Source organism: Idiotropiscis lumnitzeri, chromosome 1, assembly GCF_059441095.1.
Source record: "Idiotropiscis lumnitzeri isolate Australia: NSW breed Sydney's pygmy pipehorse chromosome 1, RoL_Ilum_1.0, whole genome shotgun sequence".
NCBI classification, from domain to species: Eukaryota; Metazoa; Chordata; class Actinopteri; order Syngnathiformes; family Syngnathidae; genus Idiotropiscis; species Idiotropiscis lumnitzeri.
The window spans coordinates 14651500-14675169 of record NC_142391.1 but is presented as its reverse complement, the minus strand read 5'-3'; the positions used below and the strand labels follow the sequence as shown (position 1 = coordinate 14675169).

General features: G+C 39.8%; 1 protein-coding gene across 1 annotated transcript; it reads left to right on the top strand.

Annotated features, from left to right (window-relative positions):
• Window positions 1-1663: 1663 nt before the first annotated feature.
• On the top strand, window positions 1664-22540 carry LOC148343351 (filamin-A-interacting protein 1-like). Its single transcript, XM_088288130.1, has 6 exons — window positions 1664-2109; window positions 11040-11325; window positions 11796-11969; window positions 12058-12236; window positions 18153-20940; window positions 22078-22540. Exons 2-6 carry the CDS (start codon window positions 11047-11049, stop codon window positions 22282-22284), a joined length of 3627 nt encoding a protein of 1208 aa, XP_088144256.1. The 5' UTR covers window positions 1664-2109; window positions 11040-11046; the 3' UTR covers window positions 22285-22540.
• Window positions 22541-23670: the final 1130 nt, after the last annotated feature.

Genomic DNA, 23670 nt, shown 5'->3' with positions numbered 1-23670 from the left:
TCTCTTGACCTCTTACCTGTGAAGCAGACCTTCTAACCACAAATATTTTGTGGAAACTAGTGTACACTGTGAGTACAGCTATGGAACAGAGTTAAGTGGCTTTATATGTGAGGAGTTTTGACCAGAGCTGGGCACTTGACCCTTTTTTGCTGATCAGTCCCTCGTCCTCCGGCCGTAATTTCTGTACCATTCCGGCTGTATTCATAAAAATCTCATCAGTCATATGCGCATTTTGGTGGACAAGACTCTGAACAGGTCACCAAATTATCACAGGGCAAATATTCACATAATCTGAGTTGGAGCTGAACCCGCACTGCCTTCTCGGAAGTCAGACAAATGAACCACTAAACCATCCGTGGCCTGGCATGATGGGAGTAGTGTCTTCACAGTGTACATCAAGTCTATACTAAACATATGGTACGCATCAACAAAAGTTCAAAATGATCAATATTGTCAGTAGAATCAAAGAATTAACCAATTGCATAATTGTTGGCTTTTGGACCTCTTCTTTGCAGATTAATGCGCTCATTTGAAGAAAACCATGTGTCACAGTTCAAGTGTTGACTGAAAGCAGGTGGAGCGAAGTGCAGAAAAACTTAGCGTTAGCAGCAGCAGTCAGAAGTGAAATAACAAAAAATCTTTTTGTTGTTGACAATCTAAGCATTGGACTGAAAAGCTCGGTGATTGATGGACCACAATCTGGAAATATTAAATACAAATAAAAACGTGGTTTTACTTGAAAAAGCAGACTCTAAAACGTTGGTGTCATACCCAAGGCCCGGGGGCCAGATCTGGCCCACGACCTCATTTTATGTGGCCCGCAAATTACAAAACATATGCATCAACTTCCTGTTTTTCATCACTTTTAACAACATTGAGATATGCAATATTGCCATTTTTTATCACCAATCTTCCCCCTTTAAAATAAATTGAAGAATTGTTGAACAAACAATTACTGACGGGCTTTCCATCAATTTGTTGTGTGTGTGTGATAACGTACATTTATATGGGTTCGTTACAGATGCAATGATAGATCATGAGAAAATTTTGCAAGACTTGAATATGGAGAATAAGATCAGCCTAGATCCTCCGACATACAACATTCCAGGCAAACTGGTGAGCCGTGGCCGCATAGTGTAAACGTAACCTTCAACTGACATGTTTTGGACCGCACTGCCTTGGTGGAGGTCTGTGATCTCATGAGAGCGATTATAGCACTGAAGTGAATTTTTGATATCACTCTTCTTTTGGACCTCATTGGAGCAAGTGAACCTAATGAATTGTATTGTAGAGCTCAATGACTGATGTACTACGCGCTAACCTCACTGTCTAAATTCATATTGTAGCAGAGACAGCGAGCAAGTGTAAGTACAGAAGTGTTGGAAAATTTGGCTCACGCTCTCATTGCAAGACCACCTATACGTCAGCAGTTGGTGGTTCCTTGGAGCAACTTAAGGGGTTGGGTGTCTGCTGTCACCGGACTTTCCGAGCATTATGACATGGTTCAGCTGTCATCCCAGGTCAACAGGGAGAGTTAATGGTCTTGCTGGCTGGCCAAATTGTCTAAGATTCAGATAACCTCAGCTGCCAATAGCACCCAAGCTGGCAAGAGAGGAGGAGTTATATATAGAGTGGAACTTTTTTAGCTCCTGTAACTCTGAAGAGAACAAATGCACGGGATGCTAAAAGGGTTTGCGAGAAGAACATCCGACTGTACTTCTATTCTTCCTTCTGGGCAACAAACTCATTCTCTCAAGAGGTCCAAACATATAAATTGTCCTCCTTTTTAAGTCAATACTTGCCCCAACTTCCTTCTGGAGAGGATTGCTGTCTTTTTAGCTGAACTGAATAGACTGAGGGAGTGAGCGAGGGAGGGAGGGCAAGAGAGAGAAAGAGAGAGAGCAAGAGAGTTAAGAGTGGGACGTTACAGTGCTCCGTTATTGCTTTCTTCTAAGGAAAGGAGTATGGGGATTGCTCTTAGCATTGCTCAATAGCCAGAAACACCACAGCACATCTTGAGTGGATATTTGTAGATGCTTCACTTCCCTACATGACCGGGAATACCCACGAGGAGCAACCACCAATTAAACGTGGGGGACAACACAACAGGTAATTCTTTCCCCCCTTTATTTGTGTGTAACAAAAAGTTACTCTTGTCAGATAGAAAAACACTGTCCGGGTGTTTTCAGTCATTTTGGAGAACTAACACTTAGACCTTATTTAAGTCAAACATCTTCACTGCATGGATCAACAAGGTTTCTTTTCAATAGATCATAAACGCAGATTTTTCACAAATTATTCACTCATGACTTAAAGATGGTGTTGTTCATGCTACTAGAGCGTCACCATTGTTGTAGAAAATGACGAGTGGTTAGAATCATGAATAAAATATCTGGATGAAAGGCATTTTATTGCAGTACATGAATGTGAGCATTTAGTTCGTGTTTGCATGTGGGCAGAAACCCGCCGGACAATGAAGGATGATAGCCCACTGAGTCACGAGCATGAAGTCACGTAGTCATGCAAGGACTGTAGGATACTCAAGCATTTGCTTAGAATCATTCTAAACGGTTTTACAAGTTCAAGGTGTAAATGTTAACCACTGTTAATATTAAAATGTAAATGAACCCAAACGCTCCCTCTTAACTACAACGACAAGTAGTGAGTTGTAGGTGAGTTGTATTACTGATGTCTCACATCTCACCACAAGTGTAAAAAGAAGTTAACCACTGTAAAACCACAAAACAACCCATCTTAACTTTGATGACTTGTGACGACATCCTATACTGTAATGACGCTGGTGTTTTACTGCTTTGAATGTGAGTCTGCTTACGCCAGCATCTACTTTGCAACAAACAAAGAAAAAGTTAAACGGATATGTTTCCCACTTGAGTGACGGCTGACAAAATAGAAACACTCACACACCACTTCAAAGCATCCTGCAACAGGATGACACATTTCATCAGCATGTGTGCCGTAATGGTGTTAAAGGAATTTCATTTCATCCGCATGAGGTCATCAGCCTGTCGGAGGAGGCACCCGAGCTCGGCCGTTATCCTCTATCCATTTGTCAACATACTGTATACTGTACACCGCCACCGTATACCAAAACGAAAACCTCAAACATACCTCACTGCCAGCGTTGGATTCCAGCACAGGAGTGGCTTTCATTTTCCTCAAACATTCATTCGATCAGGTGTCCAGAAGCCGTGCGCAACCTTTGTCTTTTCTCGTCCTCGCCTTTGCTCTTGCGGCCTACCACACTCCTCAGTTGATGTGGTATTATGCTGCAAAGAAAACCAGTGGCAATGTATGGCTCGTTAATGTTGTTGTGTGCTCATTTCAGCTCATCGGCTTGACAAAGTGCTGAATGTGCACTCAAATGGCTACTTGAAAAAGATACGATTGTAGAGCAATTATCGGAGTCTTAAATGAATAAGAGTGACTGTAAATCTTTTTAGTGTTCCACGGTGGCCAGGATTTAACCTAAATTTTGAAGATAGCTAACTCTGAGCGTGTGGCAATGCTGTATTGACTCAAGACACACAAAATAATTTACCTCATTATTTGCTCTATTAGAGTTGAAGCACAGCAATTGTTTGTTTTGAGCATGGTCATTCCAAGATTATTATAGTTAAGAAAAACTAACGAAATCAGTCCAACTAAAATTGAGAAAACATTTTTGTTAATGAATTAAAAAAATAAATAACTGAAACTAAAATTTCGCTGATAAAATTGACTAAAACCAACTATAACTATAGCGAAAATTCCCTTTTTCGTCAATATAAAACTCGCGCTTTCAGGGTTAATTTTAAATGTGTTTATTTATGTATTGCTGTTCATCCTTAGCTACAGAAGAAGGAAGTGTCAATTGTTTGAAATTTGCAGTTTACTTAATTGCACTTTTTTAATCATCTTTTGCGCAACAAATACTCAATAATTAAAAAAAAACTAAAACTAATTCTAAAACGAATACAAAACAAAACTGAACGGAAGAATTTTTGACGTAATAAAAATTAATAACTAAAACAATTATTTAATTTAAAAAAATAAATAAATCAAGGTTCTTTGTAGGCTCCTGAAAATGAACATGTCAAGGTGAAGGAGGACGTCGGATTACCCTTTTTGACATTCACACCGCACGTTTAGAGTTCAAAAGTGTTTCTGGTGTGTGTGGTGATTATCAACTTGCTAAACTTGTGCACACAAAATGAAAAATAAAACCTCACACAGTCAATTTAAACAACTTTAAATAACGCTGGTGAGAATGTGTTCTGCTTTTATTAGTTCCTGACACATTTACACTTACCTGCAGCAGGTCAACTCTATTCCTATATCAGATGCATGCCCTTATTGTGTTTAGTGGGATGGGAATTATGGATTATATTCCTCTAATCATTAATAATTCAATTCATTGCCTTTATTTTCCTTTTATGATCATTGATGTTGGAATATTAGTATTGCTCTGAGTTTTCAAGGTTACATATTGTAACTGTCCCGTGTCTCCCTCCTCCAACACACCGGATTCAAATGATCAGGCTTGTTTTCAGACTTTTTCACAGAGCTTGCTGATGAGCTGATTATTTGAATCCGGTCTTCTGTAGGAGGGAGAACAAACATGATGAATAGGGGCCCTCAAGAGACCAGAATTGGACAACCCTGCTCCAGTCACAAGGCCACATACCTGATTGTAGCTAAGGATTGTTTCACTCACATGGCCTTAAAATAGAACATTACACATACTGTAGCTTTGGCATAGCATACAACAGGGATGCAAAGCGATATCAAATTATTGTCACCTGTGAACTGGATCTTGGAGCTTGATCTCAGGCAAGGAGTCTTAATGCAGTAACCGGTTAGAACTATTTCTGAAAAAATATATATCAATAATCATGGTTTATACTGCAACAAAGGACAGTAAGCAGCAAAAGTAATTATCTTTCCACATCAGAAATTCCAAAAGCTATTGGTGCCAGAATGAGTGCTTCTGTGCACATCCAGAAATATGCTATGAAACTCTCAGTACTACCGCCGTTTGCGCTTTGAGTCTGGCGGGCCTCAACAACAGCTGTCACGGACACATGCGCAGCTCTTAGACATATAAGAGCCCCCGCAGTTGAATTCCAAAAATGCAAGTAAGACACATTTGGAGGTTTCACAGATCACTGGTACTCATAACTCACTTTGGTTTAAAAATAAGTCCTCAGACTCCATAGCAACTTAAGATCTTCTCCAGATCATTTGATCCTGAATGGCAAGGCGGCAAAGCGCACTGGCCATAAACATAGGATTAGCTGCTAATTGGTGCCTAATAATGTCAGAGGGGTTCCAACATCTCTGCAAGCACCCTGATAACTAGTTGCACCCCCTACATCTATCTGGAAATGAACAATATTGTGATAGATGAAATCCAACAATAGGGAAACAAATTGAGAGGCGATTACATCACTGGGCAGTGACGACATTCTATTATGTATGAAATACCATAGGCGACAATATCATTGTGCGAATACATGTAGCCTCTCCATTACTCATTAGTCTCCAAGACATCTTTGATATATCGCTTGTTCTGATCAGTATCACGGTTAAGCTGGAGCTTATGCCAGCTGAATTGAGGTGAGAGGAAAGGTACAGCCTGGACTGGCCAGGCCATCCAATCTCAGTACTACACATTTTATAAACTGTATTTTATGAAAAAAAAAAAAAAAAAACAGGGGAAATTAAAAGCAACTCAGATTGTGATCGACTTTGAAGTTTCCACTTCAGTCGGTTTGTTCAGAACGTAGTCATACTGGCAACACACAAGCATCGTGTTCGACTGTATCACTTCTGAAATAAGAAGCGAATCAGCCAAAGCATCTCCAAAACAAGCTAAAAAAAAACATACTGTATGTGAAGAGAGCTGAGTAGGACGATAAAATTAGGTTGTAAATCTTACATGACAACAGGCTGCCTGAAAATGCTTACCTTTTCTTCTACATAACCATGTAAAATGAGCCCACCACTCCAGTGCAGGTACTCTGCCTGTTTCTTCCTGTTAGCGTTTTGTCATATTACACCATCACTCACATTGAATGGCCAAATCATTTTTTTAAATGTGAAAGTTTTCGCATATATTTTTGTAACAGGGTCGAGGGCCAACAATTTTTATAAATAAGGTAGGCGGATCGCGGCCGGAGCGGTAACTAGGTCGCGGCCGGAGAGCGGGGGACTGACTGGCAAAAAAATGTCAAGTGCCCATCTCTGTTAATTTTCCTGATCAAAAATACATAAATTGTGAGTGAAAAATGGGTCATCCTCACTGGACTGTTCATTTAAACAAGAGCAACCAATTAATTAATAATTTAGAGCATGAACAATTATCAAAATATTAATGATTAATGTAATAATCGATTAATCGTTGCGCCTGTAGGTCCTCCTAAAAAGCCACTAGAGGGGTCAGAAGAGATGGTAAAAAAAAAGCAAAGCAGTTAAGTTGGAAACACTGAGTAGCTGCTTGCTCTATGCTAGTCGTCGGTTACATTAGGTTACAAACCTCAGTGATTTGAATTCTAGTATGAAAAGTGGATATTAAATGTGTCGTTGCTTTATCATTTGTGTAACTTGGCAAAAGGATCTCAGACACCTGGGAAGTCATTTTAAATGCGAAAATAGTGGCAACTCTAAACATAAACAAGAACACAGAGTGCATTCTTTTTCGAAACACTGCGAAACATGTGCATGTTTATGCCCCATTCCTTGATGTCGGCTCGCTCAATATTTAAAGTCTGGTTTCATGTTTCCTGAGATACTGATTTCTTCTTTATGAAGGTGAGTCATGCAATCAAGCAGCCGCATTCCCCATTTTGCTTAATGACTGCAAGGACTCATCAACATTGTCAAGAGTGAACGCGAAATGCATAATGTTTGTGGTCTCATTCACATGCTTACCAAGAATACTTTTAAACTGAGTTTGCTTTGACATGCATGACATGCAACAATTTCTCATAATTATACAGTTTGGTATTTTAAAAAATGCTGCTGACGTTTTGGTATTTTAAGGTGATTTATAGCTGTATGAGTTACAGTTGCTACTTGAACAGCTTGGATACCAAATCTTAATTTTCTAAGAACACGGCAGTTACGTAAAATATGACCCGTGAGGTTACTGGTCGTCTAGACTGGAACGCGCTGTCTATCAAAACACTGGGAACATTCTGCTGCTTCGTACCCCTGAATGGTAACATGCTCGCCAAGTTTTCATTGGCAGATTGATTGATTTGAAATGCCGACGCGACGGTACAAAAAACGGTTCAAAAATCAAATTGGAAAATTTTGGCTGGCTTTGCCTCTCATGTCAAAATAAAATGGGCCCTCTAGGGTCATGCATTTTGTAGGTGTCAGCTAACGGAGCAAGTTGCCAAATACTAACATTTTTCTTTCCTTATTTAGTCACAAGGGAGTATTCGGATCACACCGAAGAGAAAAACAATTATTTATAAAAACGCAGTATTATAAATCATAGATATATTTTTATGACAAAAGCTACAAATGTTAGAAGTGCGAAGCCGTGTTATAATGAAAAATAAGGAAGGTAGCAGTCTGCCTTTCTGCAAGTTATAAAACCACAACTGGTCAGTTATCATGTTGTAGTTCACTCGCCTGCTTCTATGACCTTCCCACTTAATGCTTGTGTGACTATAAATAGCTGTCTGATTCATTGGCGACCAGTCCAGGGTGTAATATGCCTATCGTCTGATGTCAGCTAGGCTTGGCTCTGACTCTGCCTGACCCAGAACAGGATATGCCCGATAGAAAACGGATGGATGGTGTGAACACCGTAATATCTGTTCAAGAGAAAGAAATGCTGGCAATGAAATCAATCTTTTGCTGGGTTTGGCCAATCGTCAACCAAGTGTTTAGAACTAACATTTTAAAGGGGTACACACCCTCAAATCAACTTACCTAATATAGACTGTTCAAAGTAAAATATACTCTACGGAATTTACTGTGCAGGAACATGCATGGTAGGTTAATTGAAGACTCTAAATCGCTGAATTGTCGAGGCATTACAGAAAATGATGGATAGTTGTCACTGTATCTTAGGCCTACTAAAACGAAAAACAGTTTTAGAATGTTTGACCAATATGGAAATGAAAGCAAATATGGAGTTTGCTTCCTCTCTGCAGTTTTAACAGCCTTTTCAGATAGAAGCAGATTTGTCTTTACAAACCGCTAGGTTTACGTTGAACTTGAACTACTTAGAATATAATACAATCCAACTTTTATTTTATTTATTTTTTTATTTATTTACCGCATTTCACAACAGCTTACTTAGTCTATTCCTCCAACACAAAATCAGCGTGTTTGTATTAATTGCTTATGGTACATTGCGTATGCACTGGCAGAGCTATGATCTTTTTCCTTGGGGATTGTCATGGGGGACCTATAATATCTCAGGGGATCCACAAATAATTTGTTATTATTATTATTTTTATTTATTATTATCATTATTATTTTATTTTTTTTAAATCCCAAAAAATCTCCAGAAAACACTGATAAACATTCATTCTGTGTTCCTGGTGGAGGACTGGGGAAATATGGAAAATAATTCAGAAATTACCAAAAAGTCATTTATTTGGCCTGGCACCAGGGGGTCCAAGCACATTTTTTCTCCATGTGTAAGCTCCACCAGTGTGTGTATGCTGCCACTCTTTACATGCCCCAATGTGGAAGCTATTTTGTATATTGAGTACTACTTTGAGAAGAAATAAAATGAAAATAGGCTACCAAATTTAGACCAAAGATCTTGTAGAAACCATTGGTGACATACTGACCACTGTCGTACTTTATAGCTTTTTTTTTTCTTTTTGGAACGAGGCACTATAAATACTTGTATGTATGGACGTCTATGTGACAGCTGGACTTGCAATGAGTTACATTTGGGTTCTCATTTTAAATTTAGGCTTTGTTTGTGGTCTCACTGGTTCTGTCTTATGACATGACACTGCACCCTGTTGGATGCCAAACGATCAGTAATTTTGTGAATGTATAGTGTGGGCAGTCTGGTCACCACCAAAGATATTTGACTAAAGCCTGATTGTCTGACAGCTCTTTTTTATTCACCATTATGACAACTGGGAGTGCTGCATGCCAGACTGGAATGTAGGGCACATGACTTTGGAATGCCCATTTGTTGCTCAGGAGAATTCAATCCAATCAAGGCTGCAATGGCCAAAACAAAGGGTAATTTTTCGAATGATACCGTGTTTGTGGAAAAGGAGTTAAGCAGCAAAATCCACCCATTTTTAGTCATCTCAGGGGGTGGCCATTTTGTCACTTCAGTTCGCTGAAAATTACATCGGAGTTGCTCAGTGATCAGGTAATGACCAATCACGGCTCACCTGTTTTCTAGTTGAGCCATAATTGGTTGTCAGCTGAGCCCTGAGCAACTGTGATATCATTTTCAGTCAACAGCAATGAAAAAAATGTCCGCCCCTGAGATAGCTAAAAAAAAGGGTGGATTTTGCTGCTTAACTCATATTCAACAAACACAATATTAATCAGAGTGCCATGTTTCGACTAGTGGGTCTCCATAGAACATATTCTTGTAAAGAAAATGTTGTAGTTGACTTCCCCTTTAAGTTATTTGTTTTGATCTGACTTTGCGCTCCGCTGTTCCTTTGTTGTGATGGTGTCCCTCAAGAAAGTTCCCTTACTTTAGTGAACTTAGACAGTTTGTTGTCATCTTACTCTATTGAAACATGAAGAGTGACCCTGCAACATGAGAGCCACAGATACTGTACCGTAGTAGTTTGTGGATTATCATGGCATCGGCCCAGTATACAAAAATAAAACACTGATTTTGTCACCACTATTTACGGCGTCACACATGCTTCATCACTAGTGCCGAGTTGGTCAAGCTTTAAAGCCATCAGAACATTTGTCATGACTCATTCAAATGTGTCGATGTTGCCCAAATGAGCCCTTTTGGAAGCACTGCTGGGTTGCATGTGACCTAATGAAATTAATCAAGTAGCACTCTGTGCACTCAGGGAACTTCCAGAGGTCAGAAGAGGCATGCACGTCATGTGTAATTTTTCTCCTGGTTCTTTATCTTTTCTCTTTGAACTTGCTATTTTGTATTCTTCGGCCTATTGTGCACGGCTTATTTCCCCTGGAAAAAGGGTAGCCTCAGAGGTCAGTTTCAAGCACCATTAGAGTGCAGTTAACATTTCACTTTCTCCTGAGCCAGCCAGCTGTTGAACAGACAAGCTCTTTATGATGCATATTGTTGTGAATCTGATTCTCAATGACGCACTGTTCTGCATTCTCTGTAATATTTTTGCATACTGTTACATTTGCTTCACATTTTGATACACTAGATCAGAAATCTGTTCTGCCTGATGATACTTTCTTGGCACTTACACGTCCAGATGCTTTTAATCTAAAGATCACAAAATTACTTGTCTCGAGGACAGGTGGAGATTAGAAACACACGAATGCACACATAGGAGACTAAACACACACTCCCACTTTGATGAACCACAGCGTGTGTTAAACAATGAACACACTATACAAGTGAGTCAAAGTCTTCTTGCTGGCCCTTTCCACCTGTGTTGAAATCATCAAGGGAGTCATGTTGCCTCAAATATGATTAATGGCGCAGAATTAGGATGAGAAAAATGTTTCGCACGTTGATTTGATTTAGATGTCAGATAGGCAGCACGATGGCTGACTGGTTAGCGCATCATTTCCTGGCGTTGGGCTTCCTCCCACATTCCAAAAACAATTGTTAGGTTCATTGAAGACTCTAAATTGCCCAACGGTGTGAATGGGAGTGCGAGTGACTGTCTATATGACCCCGCCAAATTGGCTGGTAACCAATTCAGGAGTGTATACAGCCTGGTTCCTAAAATCAACTGGGATAGGCGTGTTAAACTGTTAAAGTAAATGAAAGGGTGGCAGTAATAAAGAGGGGAAAAAAACAAGAGCATATTTGTCAAAACTCCCATTCTTTGTCAAGTCAGATAACATACTTTTCTCTGTCCTTGGGCCAGGTGAGAGATGAGATCCAAAAGCAGTGAGGTGGCACGGCCGACCAGCGGGGTGCTTGGAGTCCCACAAGATGACCATGACATCAGCCATGAGCAGGATGTGTGTATTGCTGTGAAGAACATGAAGGCCAAGGTTCAGCAGCAGGAAGGTGAAGATCACAGGGAGGTGATATTTGACAAAGAGCAGACAATGATGGACTCCACGACTGGAGAAAAAGGAGGTGCGGTCATGAACCTGTCCAAACAGGATCTGCTCAAACTGCTGGGGATCATGGAAGGAGAGATCCAGGTGAGTTTGCAAGAAGTTCAAAGGTGAAATGATTTAGTTTGGTTTAACGTTTGCCTGTAAGCACAGGATTTAACAATTAATTTAAAGTAAGCATAGCGCTGTTTGAATGGGAATACCACACTGTAGTCTAGGATTGAAGTTGACGAGACCACCACCTTGTGGTTCAGGGTGAATATTAATACATCAATCCCAAAACACCATTATTACTACTTGGCGATTACAGTATTTTTCTATGATAATAGATGACTCAGTAAACTGTGACGTAGGAGCCATTTTCCCCGTAGAATTTGGGGAAATACCAAAATAACTGCAGCATAACAACCCTAAAAGTGAAGTGAATCCATTCATTATCAAAGAGAAATACAAAATTACAGCACGCTAACATTTTATAATTTCCTGCTGTTTGTTTTGCGTGCACTTCAAGCTGCATTATGCTATTTTGATCTTTTTATCTCTATGTGTGCCCGCAGGCAAGAGAAGATGTTATCGGCATGTTAAAATCTAAGCAAACCCCTCAAGTGACCACTGTATCAGCAGACAGCTGCACGGCAGGTAGCTCGGCCCTCCAGGCCCTGCAGAGGGACGGCCTCATCACCGGCACCCCACCACATCTCCACAGTGTATACCAAAAGCCGATGATTGAGGTCAGTCACAGCAATCTTTTGTGACATTGATTATCACGTCTCTCAAAATGAAAACAGCGTGTGCATTGTTCTTTGTGCTCTTTTGCAGCTGGAGCGCCTGCAGGAGAAGCACAGGGAAACCTACAGGCGGATGCTGGGTCAGTTGCTGCTTGCTGAAAAGTGCCACCGTCGCACTGTTCATGAGCTGGACAGCGAGAAGCGCAAACACGTTGACTACATGAACAAGAGTGACGACTTTACCAATCTCCTTGAGCAAGAGAGAGAAAGGTGAGGAAAGACACACAGGATATAGATAGATTTGTGTGAGTTACAAACTTAAAATTTTAATCGCTTGACACCATAAGTGACTTCACATATATACATATATATATATATATATATATATATATATAAAATGTATATATGTGTGCGTGTATAAGCTACTATATTGGGGTATACCTTACAAAGGTGTATGTTAATTATTGTAGTTCTGTAATTGGCAGAGTTTTGAGTGTTTTCCCCCTCAAAGTCGATAAAGAAGGCAACCAAAATGTGAAAATATTAAATGTTAGAAACTATTACTTAAGAGGTGAACAAAGTAGAAACATTTGATGTGCAAGGTGTTTGGTTCTTCACTGGTGGAGCTAAGGACTGTGCAATCTCAAGAGTCCATAGCTTGTGACCTTTCTCTTTTGGTCATGAGGGAAACTGCAGATGGGATGTGTGATGGAGAGACAGAAGGTGGGGTGCTGTTCACCAAGAACATTTCATCATGTGAATACCGAGGGCCTTATCAAGTTCAAGTGAGCTGTTTATATATACAAACTGAGCCCCAACTAATTAAAGGACTCTCCGATGAAAGAGAGTAATTGGCAGTTGAATTACTCAGAGAAGACTTGTACATATTCAGCGGAACCTCCAAAAATTCGTCCGGGATACCAGTTGGCTCTCGTTTGGTCAGATATTTTTATTTTTATAAAATTATATATATTGGAAATATAGTCAAACTGCTGCCATTATGAAATGGTATAAGTTTTACATTCACCGCTATAAAATCGTTATTAAAAGGGAAAACCTGTTCATGTATGGGGAGGCAAGTCGACTTGTTTGAAGATGTTTGCATGTCACTTCATTGTTATGTTTTAGCAACAAAATGTAAAAACAATTAAACATACTTCCAACAGTTAAACAATTTCATATCCACCCTTAACTCGGAAGACGAGAGACCCCGTTGTCCAAAGGAGACGATTTGTGCTTACTGTTGGCATGAGTTGAATGGACATTACCTAAAATTTAAAAATCATTTAGATTCTGCCACTCAGATGAAAGAAAACAATGAGAGGAGGACTATAACATCAGAGCGTAATGCAGGAATTCTCAGATTCCATGCCAATATGCTCCCCTCAAGCTGTGAGTAGCAGACATCTGTTTGACTGGATTTTTGTTCAGTTCTAAGATCTTCAAGCGTTGCTGTGACACCAATATTAAATGATTGCTTTTCGGTACTGAAACAAGTGGCACACGCTGACATTTGAATCCATTGAAATGAAGCACACCACTCAAACCGAATGATTTTTTTTTTTTTTGACGCACAGTGGGTCTCCTCAACAAGATGGTCACAAAAGACATTTTTGGTCTCACAAAAACATGTGTAATGCTGGTAATGCTCAAGCATTTAAAGTGTAAAAATGTCATCTTCCCTCAGAGAGACACATGTGTTGTTTTGAAACAGAAGATGAAATGAGTGCCAAATAAACAACTGCGTCGGGAGCAAATATTTTCTGTTGACCTTTTAACCCGTTTCCCCTGCAGCAAATGCCTGCATGAATGAGAATCGAAAGCACAGCGGAGAGAATAATCGTCGCCTTACAGTCATGCCTGGCTAAATGGTTGTGACAAGAGATCTTTGCTTGAGTGGTAGTGACTTAAGTCGGCCCAAATCACTGTTTTGAGGACAGAAATCAAAACTCAGCTATACTTTATACATGGAAGTTACTTTTAGTATTACATACAGCTTGATTTAAAAAAAAAAAAAAAGAAGCTCAACATTGTCACCTTTCTATGCATATGCTTGTTGAAATGACATTGCCATGATTTGGGTAAAAATTTGCAATTTGTGACGTATTACACTTGATGATTTTTTTGACATTTAATTTTAGTTTTAAAAGCAATATGACCTAAATGTATCTTTAAAAAACTAAAAAAAAATTAATTATCAACTTAAATAATTGGATTGATGATGAATCCGAGCTCACAACATATAAAAAAAATGTAACAATACTGTATTATATAATTTAGCTGTCTATAATATTGGTAGGTCAACCTGACACTCCTGCTGTGTGAAAATAAGTAAAAGCACATTAAATGCTTACAATTTGTATTTATTAAAATGGCTTGAAAGTAAATGCTCAAATGAAATTCTGCCTCCACCCTATTGCTTCTTTCTTCAACTTCTAGAGCTGTTAGTTACGCCTTACTCCCGGTGGAACTCAATTAATTGTAGAAGGTTGTAGTTTGAATTAATTCCTGACATCCTTATGGTAAAACTGGGTTATCACTTTTTGTCTTATGAAAGGTGTTTAAGGAAAGTTGGCACTAACCTTGCATGCTGGAATTTAAATATTGTAAGTCTCACTTTGGTAAGTTTAGCTTAAATAAACATTTGATTTTCCTCCATGAAAGATATGACTGTAGTTTGCAGCAGCTGGTCTGCTCGAGTTACGAGTGTGAAGAAACAGCTGCAACATCTCTCTCGCCATAGACCTGTGCTGCATGGTAATCAGCCCAAAATATTCAATTTAAAAAAATAAGGCATGTGTTCCATGCATAGAGAATGAATACAAAATATGGATGAGGAATAAATACATACATAATTCCCTTTCGAGAAATACATAAAAGCCACAATATCAATAAATAAATATATGAATAAATAAAAAATTCTGTTAGCACTGCAAGACTGCTGTTGTTCTACTTTGTCATTCTCTTTAGTTAAAATAGAAAAGAAATTCCAGTGTTGTGGGTGAGGGCTAAGTGGAGAAAAAAACGTTGTCGTGTGCCAAACAGTCACAAGAATGCAGAAAATGGGCACCAAATAAGCTCTTTCATACTGGTAACCATCAACAACACCTCTCAGGTAACAGATCAATTTGTACGTCAAGAAACTCAAATACCTAAGTGACGTTGAGGTTGATGCTTAACAAAGGAACAAATTCCACTCTTGGAAGGATGTGTACATTCATGCACAATAAAATTTGAAGCTAACATAAAATGGGGGCTTTTTTTGGGGGGTTATTTAACTGGACCATTATTTACCCATGTAGCTTTGTGAAATGTGGTTGACAATATCAGTTTTGCTTTGAGGCTGGTAGTAATTGGGCTTAGTGTTCACAATGCAGATGGATTTTACCCTAAACAATTCAGACAAATAGAGGCTCAACTGATGTTCCTCGCTTAAAAGTATTGAAGGCAACAATTAAGACGAAGATGGAGAAGACATCCATGCACCCATTTTCTGTTTCACTTCTGTCATTTTTTGTTGACAGAAAGTGACAAAATGGCCGCCCCATGAGATGCTAAAAACGGGTGGATTTAGGCGCTTCCCTCATATTCCACAAACACAATACGTATTAATCAGAATGTTGTGTTTCGACTAGTGAAGTCGCATGGAACATTTTATTGCAAATATATATATTTTTTTTGGGGGGGTTGATCTCCCGTTTAAAAACTCACCTATTTTTAGATTTGTTTTAACAACATAAAGACACAGCTTTGGCACCATCTAGTGTCATATTGTTGCCAAACACTTGTGTCAAACTGGGTCAATTAGTCAGGCCGTAGCGTTGGCCGAGTAAAAAAAAAAAGACTGCATCTTGCGGTATCTATAGGCAAACTGTTTTCCAGCAGAGTTCCGCTAATATGTGCAGAGCTATGTCCCCTATCCCAGGCTTGATTGTGACCAAAAATGTGCGTATGAAGGACAGACAATTGGGGGGGGGGGGGGGGGACATTGCCGGGACAGTCACAATAGCAAACTATCTTTTTGTGGCCAGATAAATTGCACCAGTACTCAAGGGTGCAGTAATAGTCCCCATTCCAATTAAATGTGCTATGCACCATGGTCAATGCCAAGCATACCGGTATACCTGCCATCTGCACTTTATTGCTTGAATTTCTTCCAACCATTTTCAACAAGCTCCCCAATCGATGTGAGGGTTGTCTAGGATACAGTGGATTAAAAGTGGACACCCACTACTTTGGAATACTTTTTCCAAAAAAGCCGTGGGATGAATCCTCTGCATACCTCACACTACCACAATTATCATATGCATATTATCAAGCCAACATTCTAGCATCACACATGAGTGTATTTTTTGTGTCAAGTGAGATAAATTCTACACATTTTTGTCGCGACAGCTTTTTTGGCCGCTCTCGTCTTTTTCAACTCTTAGCCTTTGGAGACATAGGGCCTTAGAGCAAATTCCTCAGGAAACAGGGCATAAAACGTTGTGCCATGGTTCCACGTGATTTTTTTTTTTTAGTTCCCATAACCATTATTCAACTTTTAATGTGTTTAAAACCTATTAGCCAGATCACGAACTGCCTCTGCATTTTTTTAATTCATTTAATTTCAATAATAACAAAGAGTAAAAAAAACACAAAAAAAAAACACCATACAAATTAAACGACTGCATCATGTGGTTAAATATGGAGCCATAACTTTTGACAGATTTTTGCTTCTTTATTAAAAAAAAAAAAAAAAACCAATGTACCCTGGATATCTAATTGGTGGCACATTTTCTAATTGGATGCAATGCAAGACATGTTGATGTGATTACTGAAGACCCATCAGAAAACATAAAGGTCCTGTGCTGTGCATCACGATAGCCTCATATAAACTCATTGTTATGGTTACATTTTGTCATCCTCAATCTTCTTCATCAAAGAAAGGTTCCAAATCTGTTTCCCTCATGAAATGGAGAGCGGTGCAAGTCCAGTTTCCCCTCCCTCGTGTTTCCTTTATTAGTTTTATCCTCAAAATGTCAGAAACTGAAAAATCCTTAAATGAACTTGTGAAGAATTACAAACTGTGTGATGTTTTACCCAGCCAGACTTAAACTGGCTGGAAAATTGTTTGGACTGGCCTTCACTCAAACATGCCAGTATTGCATGGAAACAGGAAAATTGGGGGAGTTTTTCAGAGCACTCCTCCTGTGGCAAAAATCCCACCCCTTTCACAGTCCAAAGTAGAACAGTACGCTGTCTCTCTCACTTTCTTCCACATGCACACAGACACATACACACGCACAGACGCCTTATAAGGATAAGGTGACATCGCATACCAGAGATCTGATGGTTCTGCACTGTAGTAATTCACCTTTCATAGGTCTTAAACAAGCATGCTTGAGATGTGACTGAGGATAGTTTGTGGGAAAAGAGGCCATGGCTACTTGTCACGCATCCTGATTGGATTTTGTATCACTGTAACTATGCCTGAGTGTTGCTTGTAGAACAACAGTGGTAAGTTCTGATGAAGTTATTTTTCTGATTTGCATTTATATTTAATGATGCATTGAAACATGAAATTCCTTTGAAATGGATGTATAGATATGTTTTATTGACAAAAAAATGGTGCATTTTGCATAGCAAATGCTTATAGCATATATTTGGTACTGCAATGTTTGTGGTAGTGCAGTGGCAGTACATGCAACATTGCATTGTGTTTTTGTATGTATTTTGTTGGAGCAGCATGAATTAGCAGTCTGGAACGTATAAAACACGAACACCAGTTTGTGTATTAGTGTCTACCTTGATTTGGGGGGAAGGAAGTACTTTGGGAGAGCTGGATGTAATATTTAACTCTGGTTTTGGGTCAAGTGTTGATTGTGTCGATGAATAATTTCCTTCTTGTACTGTGTTGTCAGAAAACTGTATCTAATCCTCAGATATCTGGGTAGTATAAAAATCCATTGCAGGTACAATGCAAAAAAAAAAAACTTGGTGGAAATTAAATGTGTGAAAATTACTAATAGAAAAAAATATATTTAAAAAATATAAATGTGTATATATATTATATTAGGAATAATAATTAGACGGGAAATTATTACTGTTTCAGAAATGACTTAAATCTCTGCTCAAACAATACATTAGTGAATAAAACATATTCATATTTGTATAATACAGTTTTCTTCCGATTCTCACTTTTAGGCTAAAGAGGCTGCTTGACAATGAAAAAGCCTACCAGGTGAAAAAGGACAAGGAGCATTCAAAACGCCTGGCCAAGGTGCAAGAGGAGCTGGTGAAACTGAAATCCTTTGCCCTGATGTTGGTTAATGAGCGCCAACAACACCTGGAGCAAATGGACCAAGAGACTCAGCGGATCCAGGAACTGAGCCAGCAGCTTCAGCAGCAGAGGAAGATACTAAGTGAAGCCAGGGAGCATGCTCAGGAAGATGCCCATAGGGTTCTAGGCTTAGAGGCCGAGCTAAAAGAAAAAACTGTCACATTTGCTCAGCAGCATGAAGAGATGAACACTAAACTTGCCAGTCAGGAGCATCTCAACCATCAACTCAATTCAAAAATTCTAGAGCTTTTGCATACAGTGGATGAGATAGAAGAGAGCAACAAAGCCTTGAGGAAATCTGAAGAGGAACTGCTGGAGATTAGGGACAAAACTGGCAAAGGAGAGTGTGTAAACTCTAACTTAATCACAGAGCTAGAGAATTTAAAGAGGCGTGTTCTGGAGATGGAAGGAAACGATGAGGAGATCACCCGAACTGAAAACCAATGCAACGAGCTCAGGAAGAAGCTGCAGGAGGAGAATAACAAAAGTAAAGAACTTCGGATCGAGGTGGAGAAACTTCAGAAAAGAATGATTGAGTTAGAGAAACTTGAAGGTGCCTTTAATGGAAGTAAGAAGGAGTCTGCTCAGTTATACACTGCTTTAGAAAGAGAGGAGGGCCTGAGCAAAGAGCTCTCTGAGGAAGTTGTGATGCTCAAGATCCGGATGAAAGAGCTTGAATCCTCTGAACTCAAGTTAGAAAAGTCTGAGCTTCATCTCAAGGATGAATTGGGTAAGCTGAAGTCATTGACTGTCGCTTTAATGGAGGAGCGGAAGACTTTGGTGGAAAGAATGACGTCAGATGAAAAGAAAAAGGAGGACTTGAGTAAGATGGTCAAAGATGAGCAGAGTAAAGTTATGGAGGTGACCGAAAAATTGATCGAAGAAAGCAAAAAACTCTTAAAGTTCAAATCAGAAATGGAAACAAAAGTTGATAGTCTGACGACAGAAAAGAGGGACCTCAACACCAAGCTGGCATATGAAACAGATAAAACAAAGGATCTTCTTTCAAAGGTCAGCCAAATGAAAAAGAGGTTGGATGGTTTGGAGCAAGCAGAAAGGCTGACTGCAAACAAATCGGTGAAATGTGAGCAGGGAAGAGCGCCTGATGCTGGAAAAAGAGAAGATAACAAAATTAAAGAGCTAACCTTTGAGATTGAGCACCTGCGAAATCGCCTCAAACAACTCGAGGTGGTTGAGGGAGACCTGATCAAAACAGAGGATCAATATGACATTTTGGAGAAAAGGTTCATAACAGAACAAGATAAAGCCAATATACTTTCCCAGCAAGTAGAGGCTATGAGGAGTCAGATAGCGCGGAACAAAGCCATTGAAAAAGGAGAGGAAGACAGCCAGGAGGAAGACCTGCGACAACAATACAAGAGAGAGGAGGCCAAAACCAGGGAAATGCAGGCAGATGTTGTCGCTCTAAAGGAAAAGATACACGAACTGATGCATAAGGAGGACCAGCTTTCTCAACTGCAAGTAGATTATTCCGTCCTACAGCAGAGGTTCTTTGAAGAGGAAGAGAAAGCCAAGAGCATGGGCACTGAGGTTCTCCATTTGACCAAAGAACTGGAGATAGCAAAGCGTCACAGTCGTGCACTCAGGCCTAGTTTGAACGGAAGAAGGATGGTTGACATTGCTGTCACATCCACTGGAGTACAGACAGAAGTAGTGTCCAATGGGCCAACAGAGGAAGACACTCCGGCTGGTTTTATCAGGAAGTCTGTTCAAGAAGAGAATCACATCATGAACAATTTAAGACAGAAGAGCCTGAAGAAGCCAACAGAAAAGACTGGGGGCATTGAACGTTCACCGTCATCTGGAAGTGATATCAGTATGAAGAAATCATGGATTCCTTGGATGAGGAAGAAAGACACCCATTGTCATGAAACCAGCCTGGAAAAAACACATATTAGTGGAAATTCAAACCTGACTATGGCTCACAAGCAAGGGCAGCCCTTACACATCCGAGTGACACCGGACCACCATAACAACATGGCCACTCTTGAAATCAGTAGCACCACTACTGAGGATGTCTTCTCAACAACAGCGCCACTAAATGCAAACACATCACAACCTAAATCCAGAATTACAATCATTCCAACACACTCTGCTACAATTCGGGGAAAGTCCACCAGTGGACATCAGGGTCCAGAAAGAACCAAATCTCCAGTCACCATCACAACCATTTCCAGAGCCAAGTCTCCAGACAGCAGCCAAGCTTCCGCCACTACCTCGGGAAGGCCAATGTCTCCCGTCACCATCATGACAGTTAGCACCACGGCAGTGCCTGAAACCTCTGTCTCCCCAGAACCCCAAGAGATGACCATGGGCCGGGCTGTTTTCAAGGTTACCCCTGAAAAACAGATGGTCCCGGTGCCTATCAGGAAGGGTCACAATAACGCGAGCATTATCACCACCACTGATGATAACAAGATCCATATTCATCTAGGTAATAATCTGACCCCAAAGATGGTAGTCAGGCCAGCTTCTGCTGTAACTGAGAGCAAGGAACTGACCCTGTCAACTGGGACAGTTTTGCGCTCCCCTCGCCAAATTACCACGACTAGGACCACACAGAACAAAGTGATGAGCACCATTACGATTTCCCCTGTTTCATCAAACTCAACCAGAACCACACAAACCATGGTATGTATTTTTCTCAGACTCATTACACCAGAACAATAAAATGAGATTCAGTAGGATGCAACGGTCTAAGGCCAGCAGTAGTATTGCTCATTCGCGGCAGTCATTTTGTTATTGAAAATTTTTTATGAGAATTTGGATACAGGTGCATATACAATAACGCTATCGCTACACATTTGCATCAATTCATATGTCTGCACCCTGTACTCTAAATCCACTTGTTGATCACCTTTCATAGACCAGAAAGTAGTCTGCTAAGTAACAAAGTTAGAAATAAAAAAAAACATAAACACAAATGCATTATGACTAGTTGGACAATAGGATATTGTATATATATATATATACAAACATTCTGTCGTTACAAAGGTAGCAGAGTCACAGAAATGTTCATTTAATAATAATTCCCAGTGGCAATATATTGGTTACCTAAAACCTCATTTACATGAGTGAGGGCAGTATTTGATTTATACAGCATTATCCTCTGCTAGTGGTCATAATGACAGGGCTTCCAGTACGGTTAAAATAAGAAATTGAATTTGCTGGCCAAAGACTTTTGCACAGTACTGCCCTTCTGATACCGGTTTAAAAAAAAAAAAACTAAATCTAAGTCTAAAATATGAACTTTAAAGAACAACTAACGTTTATGCGTTTATTTGCATGTGTGACTGTGCGGACTGAAGGCCATGAGAGCGAAATAGTGTTGCTGTTTCAGTGGACCTTATGATATCCTCTTTGTGACTCAGCTTGCTAGCGTGACAAAAAAGGCCCTACAGGCTGGCCTCAGCACAGCAGAGCTAATGATGTGGCAGTTTGCCACCCCGCTACAGGCATGCTGCAATTTATATTTGTTTCACAGTGTTTACATTCACACACAGATTCACAGGGCTCTGTGCCCCGTGGCTGACAAAAAACAGCCTTGCAGCAGTACCAACACAGAGAAACCATGCCCGGCTAACTGGGTTGCAAATGACAGGATGAATAAATATTTGCATATTTATTCTGTTTCTGTCCAGTCAGTTACACTGTTTAGAAATGTTGAATTCCTGTTTTGCTTTTTTCCATTCAAATGCCAACTGTTTCATTCTGCCTGCCTGAGAAACTGTACTCTCTCTCTCTGCCTGTCTCTCTTTTGTCAAACAGTGTGGGCACGATTCCCAGGGCCCTCGTACGGGGCTGACCCGCATCCCAATGTCAAAGAGCCTGAAAACAGGGAAGACGGTGCTTGGTTCCTTGGGCATATTGAGCGGAGTGAAGGCAGAGTCGCGTGCCGAGAGTCATTCGATGAGGATAGAAGTTAAGAAATCAGCAGTAAATGGCATCACTTATCAAAATGGAGGAAAAGGCTGATTAACAAACCAAAATACTCGACGGTGCTAAAGAGACAATAACACCTTTTGATAAAACAACAGCAGCCAAGTGAGTGATTCAAATTATATTTGATCTAAAACATTATATTTATGTATTGCATTTTGTATTTCTCTGTCACATATCATCTATACTTCTTTTATTTACATAACTAAAATGTATACGGAGGAAAAAACACGGCGAGTAATTGTTTATTGCGTCACATATGATGAGAAAAAATAAATTGTATGCAGTGTATTTTAATGTCATTTGGGTTTTACTTGTATGTAAATCATTTGTTATTAAACATATTTTGAATAAAAATTATTTGAAAGTGTTCATATTCATTGGGAAAAATAGCACAAATTTAATGTTTGTCCATGCTTGGATCAGTAATTGTTAGCAGAATCAAGCTGTTTTCAGTTCCAGTTATGTACTTGTCAAAGGTTAACATGAGTTAATGTTGTGCTTCAAACATAAGAAGCGACCGAATTTCTAAATGAAACCTAAAGCATGACAATTCAGTAACAAATGTTCATTTCTTTCTGTAATTTAGAGCAGGGGTGTCCAAACTTTTTTCCAAAGTGGCCTAGATTCGGTGAGTTGAAAATGTGAGAGGGCGGACAATTCAGCATCCAGTGGGTTTAATTTTTCACAGCGTTAAATCGCAGTCACCGTGTCGTAGTATGCAAGTTTAGTTTGGTAGTGCCTCTTGATCTTGAGCCACAGTCGCTTGTTAAATTTGGCAGACGCGGTTGTTTGTTATTTCAATAATATTTCCACTTATCATGGAAGCGGCGGGCCTCTGTCAACTTTCCTTTTCTTCGCAACAGTTTTCATTTTAGAAAAGGGCTGAGAAGGGTCACCCGAGGGTCATGCAGCGAGGGGTGCTCTCGGAAATTCACTCTGATGCCTGTGCGTTCAGAGAGGCGCAATACTTCTGAGCGCACTCGAGTGGGAGGCCACGGGATTGTTACCAACTTCTCGTGAAATATAAAATTGTTTTTTTTGTGTACATGTGTATTTTTGACTGTGCATTATTAATTTCATGACAGATCCAAATCTCTAATCAAAGGCAACATACCGTGCACTCACATGCGTGTCTAAAGTCCCTGTGTACTTGTCCATCACCCCAGATTATCAAGTCCACTAAAAACTTCTACTCACGGAAACTAAAATGGATATTTACTCTTAGCAACGTACTGTCGCTTGCACTGAAGCTTACGACTGTGGTCGAACGCATGGGATTGTGGCATGTTACTTTATAGCACAATGTCGGAACCCCTCTATATCCGCCATCTTTCTAAGATCCCAGGCTCCCTCCAAATCCATCCCACTTTTCATGTCTCTCTACCGTAGCCAGTCTCCTCAAGCCCACTAAAGACTCCT